The sequence below is a fragment of the Cryptotermes secundus genome, unplaced genomic scaffold (genome assembly GCF_002891405.2).
Source record: "Cryptotermes secundus unplaced genomic scaffold, Csec_1.0 scaffold158, whole genome shotgun sequence".
NCBI lineage: Eukaryota > Metazoa > Arthropoda > Insecta > Blattodea > Kalotermitidae > Cryptotermes > Cryptotermes secundus.
Genome location: NW_019722427.1, coordinates 97193 through 112143, shown reverse-complemented (window position 1 = coordinate 112143; position 14951 = coordinate 97193). Strand labels below are relative to the sequence as shown.

Below are 14951 nucleotides of genomic sequence, written 5' to 3'. Positions count from 1 at the left end.
TTACAGGGATATCTTTACTTGCTTGCTTTACTTTCTATGATCCACTGTTAACCTATTTTCCATATTTTGAAAAAAATAAAAGCTTAAGAAATCACCTTGCTGTTTGTGTGTCTATGCATCACTCCTGATAGGCAATGGCTTTGTAAAGAAAGGTAAAGTTGTCCTTGTGCTTAACTAATTAAGCACTAGGCAATAAAGACATCAGGGGTGTGAATGTACAGATCCACGTTTTCTTGAACTCAGCACTAGTTGGAGGTGAGTGGTCACCTTCATGCCTCAGCCCTTTACCCCCCCCNCCAGAATTAGTCTAGATGACATGGAGACGAGAAAAATTACCCCTACCAGAACTCAAACTCCGACCTCTCAGCTGTCCAGCCTGCAGCCAGTCACTATACTGACTGCACTGTCCTGACTAGAACTGTTTGACACATTTTCTATGTAGTCCATGTCATATCAATGGAAAGTAGGTAATCAAGTTTTCCCAGAATGTCTTGTAATACTATTCTCCCATCTCATTTTTCAAGTAACACTTCTCAACAGCTCCATATAAAATGCTGTTAAACACCCGCTGGAGTGGATTCTTCAGGAAGAGATTGCCAGACACACAATAGAATGGATTCCTCAGTACGAAACTGACATACACTGACTTGATTCCTTGGGAAGAAACTGCCTGACACATAATAGAGTGGATTCCTCGGCAAGAAACTGACACACTGAGTCAATTCCTTGGCAAGAAACTGCCTGACACATAACAGAGTGGATTCCTCAGCAAGAAACTAACATACACATAGTCAATTTCTTGGCAAGAAACTGCCAGACACATAATGGTGGGGATTCCTCAGCAATAAATTGTCACACACTAATTTGATTCCTTGGCAAGAAACTGCCTGACACATAAGAGTGGATTCCTCAGCAAGAAACTGACATACACTGACTTGATTCCTTGGCAAGAAACTGACACACACTGATTTCATTCCTTGGGAAGAAACTGCCTGACACATAAGAGTGGATTCCTCAGCAAGAAACTGACATACACTGACTTGATTCCTTGGCAAGAAACTGACACACACTGATTTCATTCCTTGGGAAGAAACTGCCTGACACATAAGAGTGGATTCCTCACAAGAAAATGCCAAGTACATGCTGGAGTGGATTCCTTGGCAAGAAGCTCTTAGGTGCATGCTGGACTGACCAGATTTAACTCCTAGTGATGTCCATCTATTTGGACCACAGAAGGAGTTGACAGGAGGCCAGGAGTTTGAACCCAATAAGCAGATACAGTATATTGTCTTTCGTTTAATGCAGAAGCTTTGAAAAACTGATATTAGGTCTATGAACCTCATAGTGATGGAAAGATGTATATATGAAATTGTAGGGTGAATGTGTATAACAGTGTTATATTTTAGCATCCTGTTACACTGATTCATGTCCATTGTTTATGCTGACTGTCTTATAGTGTATACACTATTTCACCTTATTCTTCACTTCCACACTACATGTTTCAGCACTAATGTGCCATCTTCAGGTGTCTTTATGCACGTTAAACTATTGTACTGCATGCCATAATGTCTTCATTCTAAAATGACTAAAATCTGTATTCGTCATACAGGAAGATGACAATGCATGCAGTAACAGGAGCAAAACACAACACAGAACACGATACACAAATATATGTAGGAAGAATGCTCACATAAAAGAGGATTGGTGTAATTCGCGTGTTTGAGTGCGACGTAGGAAGAATCCTGAAAAGTTTTATTATTTAGAATTCATCGTCCTGTATGACGAATACAGATTTTAGTCATTTTAGAATGAAGACATTATGGCATGCAGTACAATAGTTTAACGTGCATAAAGACACCTGAGGATGGCACATTAGTGCTGAAACATGTAGTGTGGAAGTGAAGAATAAGGTGAAAAAGTGTATACACCGTAAGACGGTCAGCATAAACAATGGACGTGTATAACAGATGTGCCAAAGCTCTTGTGGCTAGTGTAGATGTATAGAATAAAATTAAATCCTGAATTTCTTATACACCCCTTGTAATACGTACTTGAAGAATGTTTTGTTTCTCATAGTGTTAACTTTAAATTTGTCTCATTAAAGAAGAATATCACGGCTTGATACATATAATTATATTCTTATGTTTTATGTTGTCCAAATTACAACTTCAGTTTCACCAACATATCTGGATATAAGTTTTAGTGATGCATTACTTGGCACCCTATTATATACATAATTTTTCCCTAATATACTGTCATATCTTGAAATTCTTACAAGATCTGCAGTTTTTGGCATATTCACAAGAAGTTACAAATATGTGCCTATTAGCTTTCCCATGCCTGTCTATATGCATGTAATAACTCAAGCATGACTGAATGAATTTTCAAGAAATTTGACATAAGAAACTTTCAGCAGGTCAGCAGGAACAAAGCAATAAATGAAAACAAAGAAAAATAAAGTAAAAAAGGTAAACCTGTCCCTGTAACAAGCTATGAAGGCCCATAGGGGTGTGAGAGGTCGAGACTCCCACATCTTCTAAACAACTGGCTCAAAGATAGCAGTAAGGTTGTCAGCCTTATGCGCCTGCTGCCCTTTACCCTAAGGAATCTTCCTGGTACTCATTTCTGTTGGAGGCTGAGTCAACCCCAGGACCATACTGCAGCTGGAAGGATTAGGTAAATTGAAAAAATTCAATGACCTCATCAGGACTCAAACCTACAATCTTCAAGTTTGCAGCACAGTGCCTCAACCAACTATATTTCCCCGTGCCTCCAAGAGAAATAAATTAAACAGAAAATTTTAACTTCTCTAAATTTGTCAATACATTCCACCTTGGTTAAAACTGGACAACAATAATGGTCTGTGTATGCTTGCAACTCAAGTAAAGTTATCCCTCTGCTTAATTAATTAAACACTATGCCACGAAGACATCTGGGGGAGTGGAGGTATAACTCTACCATTCTTGACCTCAGCACAAGATGGAGATGAGTGGTCAGCTTCATGCCCTGGTTGCTTTACCCTTGGGGAAATCACTCCCTGTACCCATTGGACAGGTGGATGGATGGGCCCCAGACCTGGTCTGGATGTTCAGTCCAGAGCCCATTAGTATACCAACTGAGCTATCTGAAGTGTCACTTGCTAAATATTTGTCAGAACAAAAATGTTACAAACTGAAGTTGCAGAGAAAACATACTTCATGCCACATACACTTTCTCCCTTAAGTCTAACAGATTTAGATAATTAAATGAATTTTGAAACTCTATGAGCAATAACACAGCGAACATGCCAGTTGTTATAACATCCTAGGATGTGTGACTGTGGCAAATGCTCACATGCAAATGGAATTTAATGAAATGAAGTGAAATTAAACGAATATAAAATAAATCAAGCAATATAAAGTTCACTCACAGAACACACCATTTGACCCACTTTTATGCCAGCAATTATTTTTCAAAACAGAGCCTACAAAGTTCAAAGATACCAACCTCTACTGTCAATAACATTTGTAATTATAAACATAAATGCACATTAAAATAAATGAATGACAAAAGTAAAGACCAATTTACATTCAGTTGACCCTAAGTTTGCTTTATCATGGTCCTCTACTGAGAACAATATGAGAAGAGTTATTCCTCATGAATGTTGAAGAGTTTTGCTACTTCATTCAAGTCTGCATATTTCGTCTCTTCTTTCAATACCTAAAATAAATAAGAAGATTATTTCATTAATAACATACTATATAGGGACCCTTCTTACATGTATATAAATCATCTGTTACTCACTTGTCGAGCCACAGACATTCGATTAAACACATTCCACATGACAATTCCTACTACTACATCGTCACGAAGATAGAAGATGATACCCTTGCCATAATCTTCACTATGTTTGGGAGATTCTGGGGTGCCTGACGCTGGAGATACAGGCTGTGCTTCCTGTAAAAATTAAAAATAAATGTTGAGATTTGAGGTTTTCACAATGATGGATCTGAAGATTATGGTCTTCTGGGAACTGACACTGCCAGTATCTATGAGATACTGGCAGTATTTTTATAATTCAGTTATTCTTAGTTTGAAGAAAGCAGTCTTCTGGGATTTGGCACCGTGTATATGTGGTNAAGACTGCTTTCTTCATAGTCACCGCCGTGAAAGCCTCAAATCTTACATATTCTTAGTTTATTTTAACATATCAATGCTAGGAACCAACCATGATATATGTGACAACATTCCACAGCCCAGAATTGTAACATTATGTTTCGATTCAGCATGGTGACCACAAGTTGCACCACATTTGATACAATTACATGTGTTAAAACATATAACAATTATGTGATTAGCCTAGGTCTAAATATTACAACATTAGAAGGGAGTTAAATATAACTTATGTTGTTGTGGATGGAAACAAGATCAAGACCATTTCTTAAATACTGTCACATGACAGTAATGACCGTAATAATAGAGTAATTTTGTAATTCAGGCATCATTTCACTCTGTTTAAGACCTACAGAATTCTTCCATTTGTGCCAGATACACATACGAGTAATTATTTTTAACTTATTTCACCAAAAGAAAAGTTTTGTTCTAAAAAATTTGATATATAGTAGCCTTTTCAGAAGGAAACAATATTTTCCTTTGCTATTTAATTATCTATAACCTTTGTCTCCAATAATTTCTTATTATTCTCCCCCAGTTATCATTTTTTTAAATTGTTTATTCATTTCTTGAGTTTAGTACTCATAAATTGCGTTCACTATTCCTTTATTTCCCAGTTGCTCGAATTTACACAATGATTAAACCACAGAATCTCTATGCCAATATCCCAAAACAAACTCATTTCCTTGGATTTACTACTAGATATGACACTTCCAGAATAATGTGCCCATAGGTATATAAAATTTAACAAATAAGCAGGTGCTTACTTCCTCTGTTTTTGCTCGGTTGCTTTCATCTGTGGCTTCTACAACAGCCTTAGGCGTGTCCTTGTCTGTAGCCTTCGCAAATACTCCAACTGTAGGCAGTGCAGAATCAACAATACCGATGGCTTCATAACCGACATCAGGACCCAAATCAGACCAGAACATTGACTGATGCCAATATGGCTTTCCTAGAATAACAATCATTTATCTTTGTCATTAATCTCACCTTTGCAATGTGAAAACCAGCTCCAGGTGCTACAAACTCTCAAGGTACAAGATGCTCAAGAGGAAACAAATTTTTCCCATTCAAAGTTTTCAAGAGTACAAATAAGAGAAAATGTACAGTGCAGCCTCAAGGCACCCTAATGAGTATCTTCTCATCTAAAATATGTGGGTGGTTTAAATATGACATTTGATTTTGTTTCTCAAGCAATATGGATGGGTACAACCACTGCATATGTCCCTCCTTCATATGTTAACCATACTTGCATGCGTGTGTGGTTAGTCACACCACAAGGTGATGCCCTTAGAGCTTACCAAGGAGGTGGAGCAATGACATGCAGTCAAATTTTTTACAAAAGAAGGCTGAACACTGGATGGTAGTTGCTGAGAACTTGCCAGTGCACAGTTCCATGAGTGGCGTACAGCATTCAAGGAGAGTTGTTACATGGTGAGCAATCTCCTCCAATTACAACATTAACATACAAGTTTATTCTGGGCAACCACTACCTTTCTATGTGTAACACCTTACCACAAGTGTTGGCAATGGAGAAACAATCATTCATAAGCACCTTCACTATCGAGAAGTGAGCGCAAACTGGGTTTGAATCTTGCTGGGTCAAATATGCACCACCCTTATGGAATTTACTGGATTTTTCAAAATTATGGGGAAAAGAGGCACAAAAATTGTCTTGTGTCCAATCATAAAAGAGAAGTCTTTTCTTCTGACTGGCAGACAGCTTAAGTCATACTGATCCAGTAAGATTCGTCCAAAGAAATACAACATGTTAGGTTGCATGACAAGGCTGATTTCTTCCTAATATAGATCACCACTGAAACAGATCACCTATATTTCAACTGTGGAATGAAAAGCTAATGTTGTGAAACAGTTAAAAAGATTTCACATTAAGTCACAATATCTGACTACGCACATAATTCATACATCTGACCTGGCTCATCCTGGTCCGTCACACTAGCAATAGTATAAAATGACTCACAACACCATCCAGTGAGATTAATAAAAGTTGTATTTAAATTTTTAATTTTCCTTAACATGTTTCAGTCGGACTGCCCATCTTCAAAAGGACACTGTAATAGTGGTTTCCTAAATGTTGATTGTGTCCTTCTGAAGATGTTCAATCCAACCAAAACATGTTAAGGAAAATAAATTGAAATACAACCTTTATTAAACAATCACACTGGACAGTACTGTGAAGTCATTTTATAATTCATGTACATTTTTCTGATAGCACAAATCAAGGAAGAAAAAACAGCAAAACAATTATTGAACATAAGCAGCCTTTAAGCAAAGCAATTTTCAATATTTTTCCAAGTTCATGGCTGAATTTTAAAATAAAAATTAAAACATCATAGAGTAGTGTCTTGAGAAGTTGGTAAATGCTCAGCTGCTCAAAGAACCCCCATCTTTTATGGAGGTGGTATCGCGCCAGCAGGAGCCTATACATTTTTCTATTGAAATGGGAATGAAGATCATGAATTAGGTACAGGTTGTTTCGTACATAAGAGAATCGTATCAGCAGCCAAGAGGGTACAATTCATTAGTGATAAGATATCGTATATAATATTAAAAGATCGCTGGTGTGATATCATTGTTATGAATGTTCATGCTCCAACAGAAGATAAAATTGATGACATAAAGGATAGATTCTATGAAGAACTAGAACATGTATTTGATAAATTCCCAAAGTACCCTACGAAAATTTTGTTAGGAGACTGCAATGGCAAAGTAGGGAGGGAGACATTTTCAAATCAACAATTGGGAATGAGAGTTTACATGAAATTAGTGAGTTAGAGTTGTAAACTTTGCCACATCAAAAAATCTTACTGTCAAAAGTACAATGTTCCCACATCGTAACATCCATAAATTTACTTGGACATCTCCTGATGGGAAAATAAACAATCAAATAGACCATATTTTGACAGACAGGCGACGGCACTCAGGTATACTTGATGTCCGATCATTCAGGGCAGCAGATTGTGATACTGACCACTACCTGGTGGTGGCAAAGGTTAGGGAAAGATTGGCAGTGAGCAAATAAACAACACACACAGCTCATATGGAGAGGTTCAATCTCAAGAAATTAAATGAGGCAGAGGGTAAAGAGCAGTATCGTTTTGAAATCTCAAATAGGTTCACGGCTTTGGAAAACTTGGACACTGAGGTGGATGTTAATAAAACTTAGGAAACTATTAGAGAGAATATAAAAATGTCTGCCAAAAAGAGTCTAGGTTATTATAAACCGAAAAAGCACAAGCCATGGTTCGATGAAGGACGCTCAAAATTATTAGATCAAAGAAAGCAGGCCAAATTGCAATGGTTACAGGATCCAAGCGAGTTAAATGGGGATAATCTGAACAATATAAGACGTGAAACCAGCAGGCATTTCAGGAACAAAAAGATGGAATATCTGAAAGACAAAATTGATGATCTTGCAATGAACAGGAAGATCAAGAACATCAGAGACCTGTATAGAGGAACAAATGATTTAAGAGGGGTTACCAGCCTAGCAGTAACTTAGTGAAGGATGAGAATGGTGATCTGCTTGCAGATTCCCACAACATTTTGAATAGGTGGAGGAACTACTTCTCTGTTATTGAATGTACATACAGTCAGTGCTGTTAGGCAGACATAAATCCATGCAGCTGAGTCATTAATACCTGATCCTAGCTCTTTTGAGACTGAAACTGCTATTGCAAATTTAAAACGGTATAAATCGCCAGGTAGCGATTAATTTCCGGCAGAACTTATTCAAGCAGTAGGCGAAATATTACATTCTAAGATCCACACTCTAATTACTTCTATTTGGCATAAGGAAATATTGCCTCATCAGTGGAAGGAGTCTAGTATTGTACAAGTTCAAAAGAAGGTGATAAAACTGACTGTAGTAATTATCAGGGGATATCACTGCTATCACCTTCATATAAAATTTTGTCCAATATTCTTATTTCAAGGTTAAGTCCATATACAGAAAAAATTATTGTGGATCATCAGTGTGGGTTTCGACATAACAGATCAACTACAGATCAGATCTTTTGCATTTGTCAGATATTGGAGAAAAAAATGGGAGTACGATGAGACAGTACATACATACATACATACATATATATATAGCATTCCATAGATCCTTATGTTAGTCAGAAAGACCATAGGATGTGGAATTAGTCAAAAAAATCATACAATACATATACACGAACAAATCAAACTATTGCAAAAAATTTACCAATGAAGACAAAGTCACAACAGTAGTAAAAGGTTCACAAAAGTAGTGAAGTGTCATCAGCTATTCATAGACTTCAAGAAAGCCTATGATTCAGTTAGGAGGGAAGTATTGTACAATACTCTCTTAGAGTTTGGGATACCCATGAAACTAGTTAGGTTGATTAAAATGTGTTTAAACTAAACATATAGTAAAGTCTGTGTAAGTAAACATTTGTCTGATAAATTTCCTATCAATCCTATCAATTTGCTACCATTTGGTCCAGAACCTTTTGTCTTCTTGTCTGTTGTCCAAAAACATAAATATTAGAATATACAGAACTATAATTTTTCCTGTGGTTCTCTATGGGTGTGAAACTTGGTCTCTGACATTAAGGGAGGAACATAGACTGAGGGTGTTTGAGAACAGGGTGTTGAGGAGAATATGTTGACCGAAGAGAGATATAGTGACAGGAGGTTGGAGAAAACTGCATAATGAGGAGCTTCATAACTTGTACTCTTCTCCAAGTACAATTAGAATGATCAAGTCAAGGAGGGTGAGGTGGGCAAGGCATGTAACACGAATGGGGGAGATGAGGAATGTGTATAGGATATTGGTGGGAAAGCCAGAACTGAAGACCAAGGCGTAGGTGGGTGGACAATATTAAAACGGACCTCAAGAGAGACAGGATGGGATGGTATGGATTGGATTGATCTGGCTCAGGATAGAGACCAGTGGAGGGTTCTCGTGAACATGGTAATGAACCTCCAGGTTCCATAAAATGCTGGGAAATTCTTGAGTAGCTGCAGAATTGGTGGCTCCTCCAGAAGGGCTCAGCTCCATGAGTAAGTAAGAGGTTCATTACTATGTGTAAAGGAGCCAGCAAAAATTAAACTGTATACAATATAATTTCTGCATACCACCACAACCACAGTTGAATGCTCAGCATTCCTGCTTTGTATTTGGAATATCATTAGTTCTGATCTTGACTCAGAGACTGGCTGAAGATTTTCCTAAAGTCTCTTCAAGCAATGCTGAAACAGTATCTTCAACTAGGTCACAACTAGTTCTTTCCACATCCCTCATTCAATCCATCCTACCATTTGATGCTAACTGATTTAGTCTGAAAAATGTAATTAGGCAGCCAAAGAATCAACCAAGTGTTGAAGTAAGAGAAACGAAAGTACCCAAGGCAAAGTACACTACAATGAAATATATTTTAATGTCACACCTGCACCAGTCATATTTTCTCCTGCAAGACGACCAGAAACTACAGCATGATCATGATGTTCTACTCGGCGGCGTCCAAGTTTCACATCGTAGAAACACATGCAGTCTCCTGCCTTCAAGTCAGAGAAGCACAATATTCAATACATCTTGCCAACAAAAACACTTTCTTCTTGATCTCTTTCAATGCCTGCATCATAAGAACAGTTTTACTACATAACTTGCAACCATCAAACTTTTATCAACTTCACAGTTGTTCTAAGAATTCATCACCCAAACTATTGAGAACAAAACACTGTCAATAAAACTGCTATCAAAAACCAAACCTAATCCTAACAACCATTTGACACAGAAATGACGAATCATGTAATGACGTGATTCAACATGTGCAAACTCAACAGTATTCCCGGGTGCTGCCTAAAAATATCAGTCCACTTAATTGTCAGACAATGTGGGAGATTGTTACACTTACGCTCCAGAGATTAGATCGAGCCATTAGTTCTGCATTAACCAGGAAGCCACCATAATCTTCATCCAATTCCAAATCTGAAGTTCGAGCCAGATCTGTATTAGGACTGGCTCCAACAGCCACAATTATATGATCAGCCACAATCTAAAATTGAAATACAATTAACAGGACATTATAGTTAAACACATAACCCTAACATAACTACAAATGTTCATTAAATATTTTAAATGTCATTAAAATTATTAAAATGTATGTACATTTGGTGTTATGCTAAATGTTTCAGCTGCACAGGGCTATCTTCAGGCAACACATCTTTTAAAGGAGTCTACTGCACTGTGCACTTGGGCAAAGAGTATTCATTAAGGCATGTCATTATTAATTCTTTTTAATTCTGATGTTGTAAGGTGATTTTATATGACAAAGGAACACTAGATACACACAAACAGAGCGGCACACCAAACTGAACGTGAAAACAGCTGCAATATATATAAGAGGAAGAAAACCATCCTATAAAATCAACCTACATCTGAATTAAAAAAAAATACTCTGACGATGACGATGGGCCTTAATGAATACTATTAGACCAAGTACACAGTGCAGTAGACTCCTTTAAAAGTTATGTTGTCTAAAGATGCCCTGTGCAGCTGAAACACATAGCATAACACCAAATGTACATACATTTTAATAATTCTAATGACATTTTAAATATTTAATGAACATTGAGTGAATTAAGTGTGAATTAATGTTGTTAAGTTAATATTGTTGCATTATAGACGGAAAACAAGACTGTAAGTTATACCTCAATGCGACAAGATGCCGAAATATAATGTTATAACTACAAACTTTGTTGTCACACTCTCATATATATACATAGGGCCTGAAAATTGTTGTCATCCCCCCATAAGCTAATATTCCAAGCTGCTCAGCAGAAATTCACAACATCACAACACTGATTTATATGGAAAGTCTCTGCTATAGTTTCTTTCTTCAAATTGGTATTAATATGTGGGCTGTACCCTTCCTACTGCAGTGGAACCCCTGTTTAATATTTCTGTTTGTAGTTTTCCCTAATTTTTTACACTTATCCAATGAACCCACATCAATAATCTCATTACTGAAGTACCTCCATTTAAGATTTTCCTCAGTTCAGTGACAAATCCACTGTATTATCTCACGTCAACCACAGAGTTGCAAGATAACAGAAAATAAAAATTATTTAATTTGAACACAGAGATAAAAGGGCAGATTATTACTAGAGGATTGGGGTTCTCAGGACAGTAACTATAACAATGATGTCTCCTGGGTGTAGCACGGTAGTACAGTGTGTCCAAAAAGTCAGGTATCAATTATATAATTAACTGGTATCTAAAGCAGTATGTAAAACAATATTGCCTCCATCAGCCCAACAATGCTCAAGAGCATTCAAAGTATCTGGTCAGGTGAATGAAGTGTTAGTCTGAAAAGAACTAGCTTATGGAATGTGATGTTTGGTCTGGTAGCAGTTCAATGATATTTCAGAGAAATGTACTGCCTTCATCCTCAGAACTGAAGAGCAACCAGGAAGCATGAAATTTAATACTGTGGCAATCTACAATCTGATGAAGTTTTCAATTTTCTAGCAGAATTTAGCATAATTATCAGGACAAGTGAATACATACCATGAACATAGCTGAGGAACCTATTTAGCAATGGTTAATTCAGAATATTTGGACCATAATTACCTTGCTTCCATTATTAAGTGAGAGGACCAGTTGATCTTTCACCTTTTCCACATCCTTAACCTCAGCATTTGTTATAACATTTACGCCTTCTTTCTTTACCATATTTGTAGTCCACAAATTCAAATATCCAGGCAGTACTTTACCCATGTTACCTGGTTCTGGGAATATCTGATGCACATTAAGGCCTGTTTTACGAGCTGCAATATTTGAACATATTATTATGACTGATTATGATTAATACATACACTCAAAGACAATGAACACTACTTCTAAAGTTTAATTCTATACAATATAGAATAATGTGATTCTTATTAAAAATATGTAAAACACTGACAGAGCAGTAACTGCTAATATTCAATTGTTCCATTCCTTCAAAGCATGGAAAGCGTTCCTGGAAACCTTTCTTGTTATTCAGACCAAAACAGTACACATTACACTCATATAAAGAGCTTCTCTCTTCGCTGAGAACTGTCTGGATATGAGGTCTAATTTTTGTAAGCTTGTAACCGTTCATCCTAATTTGGTGGACTATTTTGTATTAATTAAATCTATATTAAGTTAATATCAAGAAAATACAAAGAGAATCCGGCAGATAGCCAACTCTTACATGCAGAAGGGACAAAGTTCAAGTTTTGCTATGTGGACAGGAAGTAACATCTGGTACTTTCCTGGAATTCTGGCAGTTTCAGCAAAGTCGGAAAATCTTTGAGAATTTGAGAGCTGACAGCTTGGAACAGTTACAACTTAGAAGTGGGTGGGCCGGAGCCTCATCCCCTGATTGTAATGCATCAAGTCGCTGTAAACCTTAGCATCAGGTCAGCAACTGCCAGAGTCACATAGCAAAGCAACCTGATTGGAAATTCACAAATTTAGGGAAACTCCTAGTTTAAAAACTTAACCAATGGAAAAGGTTGGAGGAGTGGATTTCTCCTGGAGTCTGTGGTTCGTGGACCTCAGTATTCAGAGAGAGTGTATTCCACCTCAGAGAGTCTTCATCCAACTTTCGGCCAAGTCGGACGCAATTTACAACTACATCCCTTCAGTAAAAGTACTGTAATGTATTTTGAGTTTGAATCTTGTTGGTCACGTGTGTAAGTCCAAATCCCACTTCTGACACCAAATGTAACGTGTTTTGTTACTGAAGACACCGTTCGGATTGTTAACTGGTTTATTCAACAACCTACATGTAACGGCTACAATTAATTACAACAATGTTACANCTGATACACTTTAACTCTCTCCGGGGACGGCTACAAGTTAACTCGACTACAACTGCCTCGGCAACTGTTCCAATTCCCTCATATAGCCGCAGTGCTTGCCTGTTGTGTAATGAGTGCCTTGTCACAGTAGGAATCGGTGTCACGTCACCATGTTTGCGTATAGCTTAGCAACGCTGTTACCTCACGCTGTCTTACATCACCACGCGTTGCACGTTACGTCACCGTACAGAGGGGGAGTGACGGAGCGCTGACTCATCCGCCACGTCACTGTGGGAGGGAGGGGTTCTCCTCCATTGCGCAACATGTCACAGTATTATAAGTAGATTTCTAAATAAGTGTTACTAATAGTTTCCTTTGTATTCAGTGAGCTGGAGTGAATTAAATAAGTACTAAGTGCAAAAGTCTGAAGTGGTGAGTGTGATTGCAAGGAAAGATTCTTCCTGCCCTGCCCAAGCCAGACCTGTATAAGACCTCGGGATAAGAACTCATCTCTACCAATTACAGAACAGAACCCAAATACTCCCATCTTTCCCTACTTGCGAGACACTTAATGGTAGTACTGAAACCGAACTCTCGCCTACCAGCACCAACAACCAAAATCTTCCTCCCTTCCCACCTAATTTCTCGCCACCAGAAGAAGAAGGAGGAGGGCAGTAACTCCAGTGGAGGTGTCTAGAAAGAGGTGCAGGTGAATTGCAACACAAGGAAGGAGAAGACCCGGATAAGTGGAGACCAACATAAAGGGCCCAACGAAGTGAGTGGTTAGAAGCTTAATTTATATGTGGCCATGGATACCGGTTTGATGGGGCAAGTCAGACATTAGCCACACACTTGAATTTTTTAAAAAAAAATGCAAAAAAGAAAATGTATCAAACAACGATAGCAAAAATTTAAATGGCAGGATTTTGTAATTCTGTATTTCAGCATCCTGTTGCAATTGCTTAACTTAACATCCATGTATTCATTAGGCACTACTTAAGACAACACCACATGCAGTGGAGGAAACACGCATACCAGGGGCACATGGCAGTCATAACTCAAAAGTAGGCTACGAACGTGAAGGGCAAGCTGCCAGAACAAAACACCTGGGACAGGCGTACATTTATGAAAAATGGACGTCACACCTTGTGAGGTGAAATAGAATGCACCAAAATAACGTGGGTTTAATAGAAATTTTAATAGATTTTATCTTGTTTTACCTCGAAAAGAGAACTACAGCGTGTAATTTTAACACTTTGCGGAACGGTGGCATATTTTTATGACCAGTGCTTTTAAACGTGGCAGACCGGTGGCATATTATTATGATTTTAGGATACATTATGTTGAAACACACTATACCTTGCACTGGCGCCAGGCAGACACATGACTGGTGCGTGATAGACCTCTTGAATGTTTGCTTCGTAGTCAGCAACATGACCCTGCTGTTTATGACGCAACTGTTTTCCTTTCCCACTCCAAAAGAAAATGCCTTTGTTCATCTTCCAGCAGCATGCACCAGGCAGGAACTTATAGTGCAAAATGGATCAAGGGCGGAAGAGGTTGAGGTCCAAGCGTTTTCTCAGAGAACAAGAAATATCTGACTTGCTCTCCGATGAGCTATTTGACGTCCCTTGTGAGTCTGCTAGTGACAGCGACTGACAATGTAATAGTGGGTGTGGCAGGGGTGAACAAAAAATTGTAGCCACAGACAGTGAAAGTGAAAGTGACAGTAGCTCCGACGAAAATGCAGGTAGCAACAATGCAGGGACAGCCACATGGGGAAAAGTAGACAAAACGCCTGCTTTGGGACAGTTTACTGGAAATACAGGGGTGAAGCAAATTTCATCTGACCCAACACAAGTGTTTGAATTAGCAGAACTGTTTTTCCACAAATCACAATTCGAGCATGGTTGATATTCAAAGGAGACATGGACAGGTAAAGACGCCCATTTGTATTTCCGAGTATAATATGTTCATGAAGG

General features: G+C 38.0%; 1 protein-coding gene across 3 annotated transcripts in view; it reads right to left on the bottom strand.

Moving 5' to 3' along the window:
• Positions 1–3395: 3395 nt before the first annotated feature.
• Positions 3396–14951, bottom strand: part of LOC111861312 (apoptosis-inducing factor 1, mitochondrial) — a 23006-nt gene continuing 11450 nt past the window's right edge. For all 3 annotated transcript variants that reach the window (XM_033750264.1, XM_023845771.2, XM_023845772.2), the window contains exons 9-14: positions 11771–11967; positions 10053–10193; positions 9585–9696; positions 4920–5104; positions 3784–3936; positions 3396–3699 (exon numbers count right to left, since the gene is read on the bottom strand). In XM_033750264.1, coding sequence (XP_033606155.1) covers positions 3628–3699; positions 3784–3936; positions 4920–5104; positions 9585–9696; positions 10053–10193; positions 11771–11967 — 860 coding nt within the window. In that variant the 3' untranslated portion in view covers positions 3396–3627. The remainder of the gene's footprint in view (positions 3700–3783; positions 3937–4919; positions 5105–9584; positions 9697–10052; positions 10194–11770; positions 11968–14951) is intronic.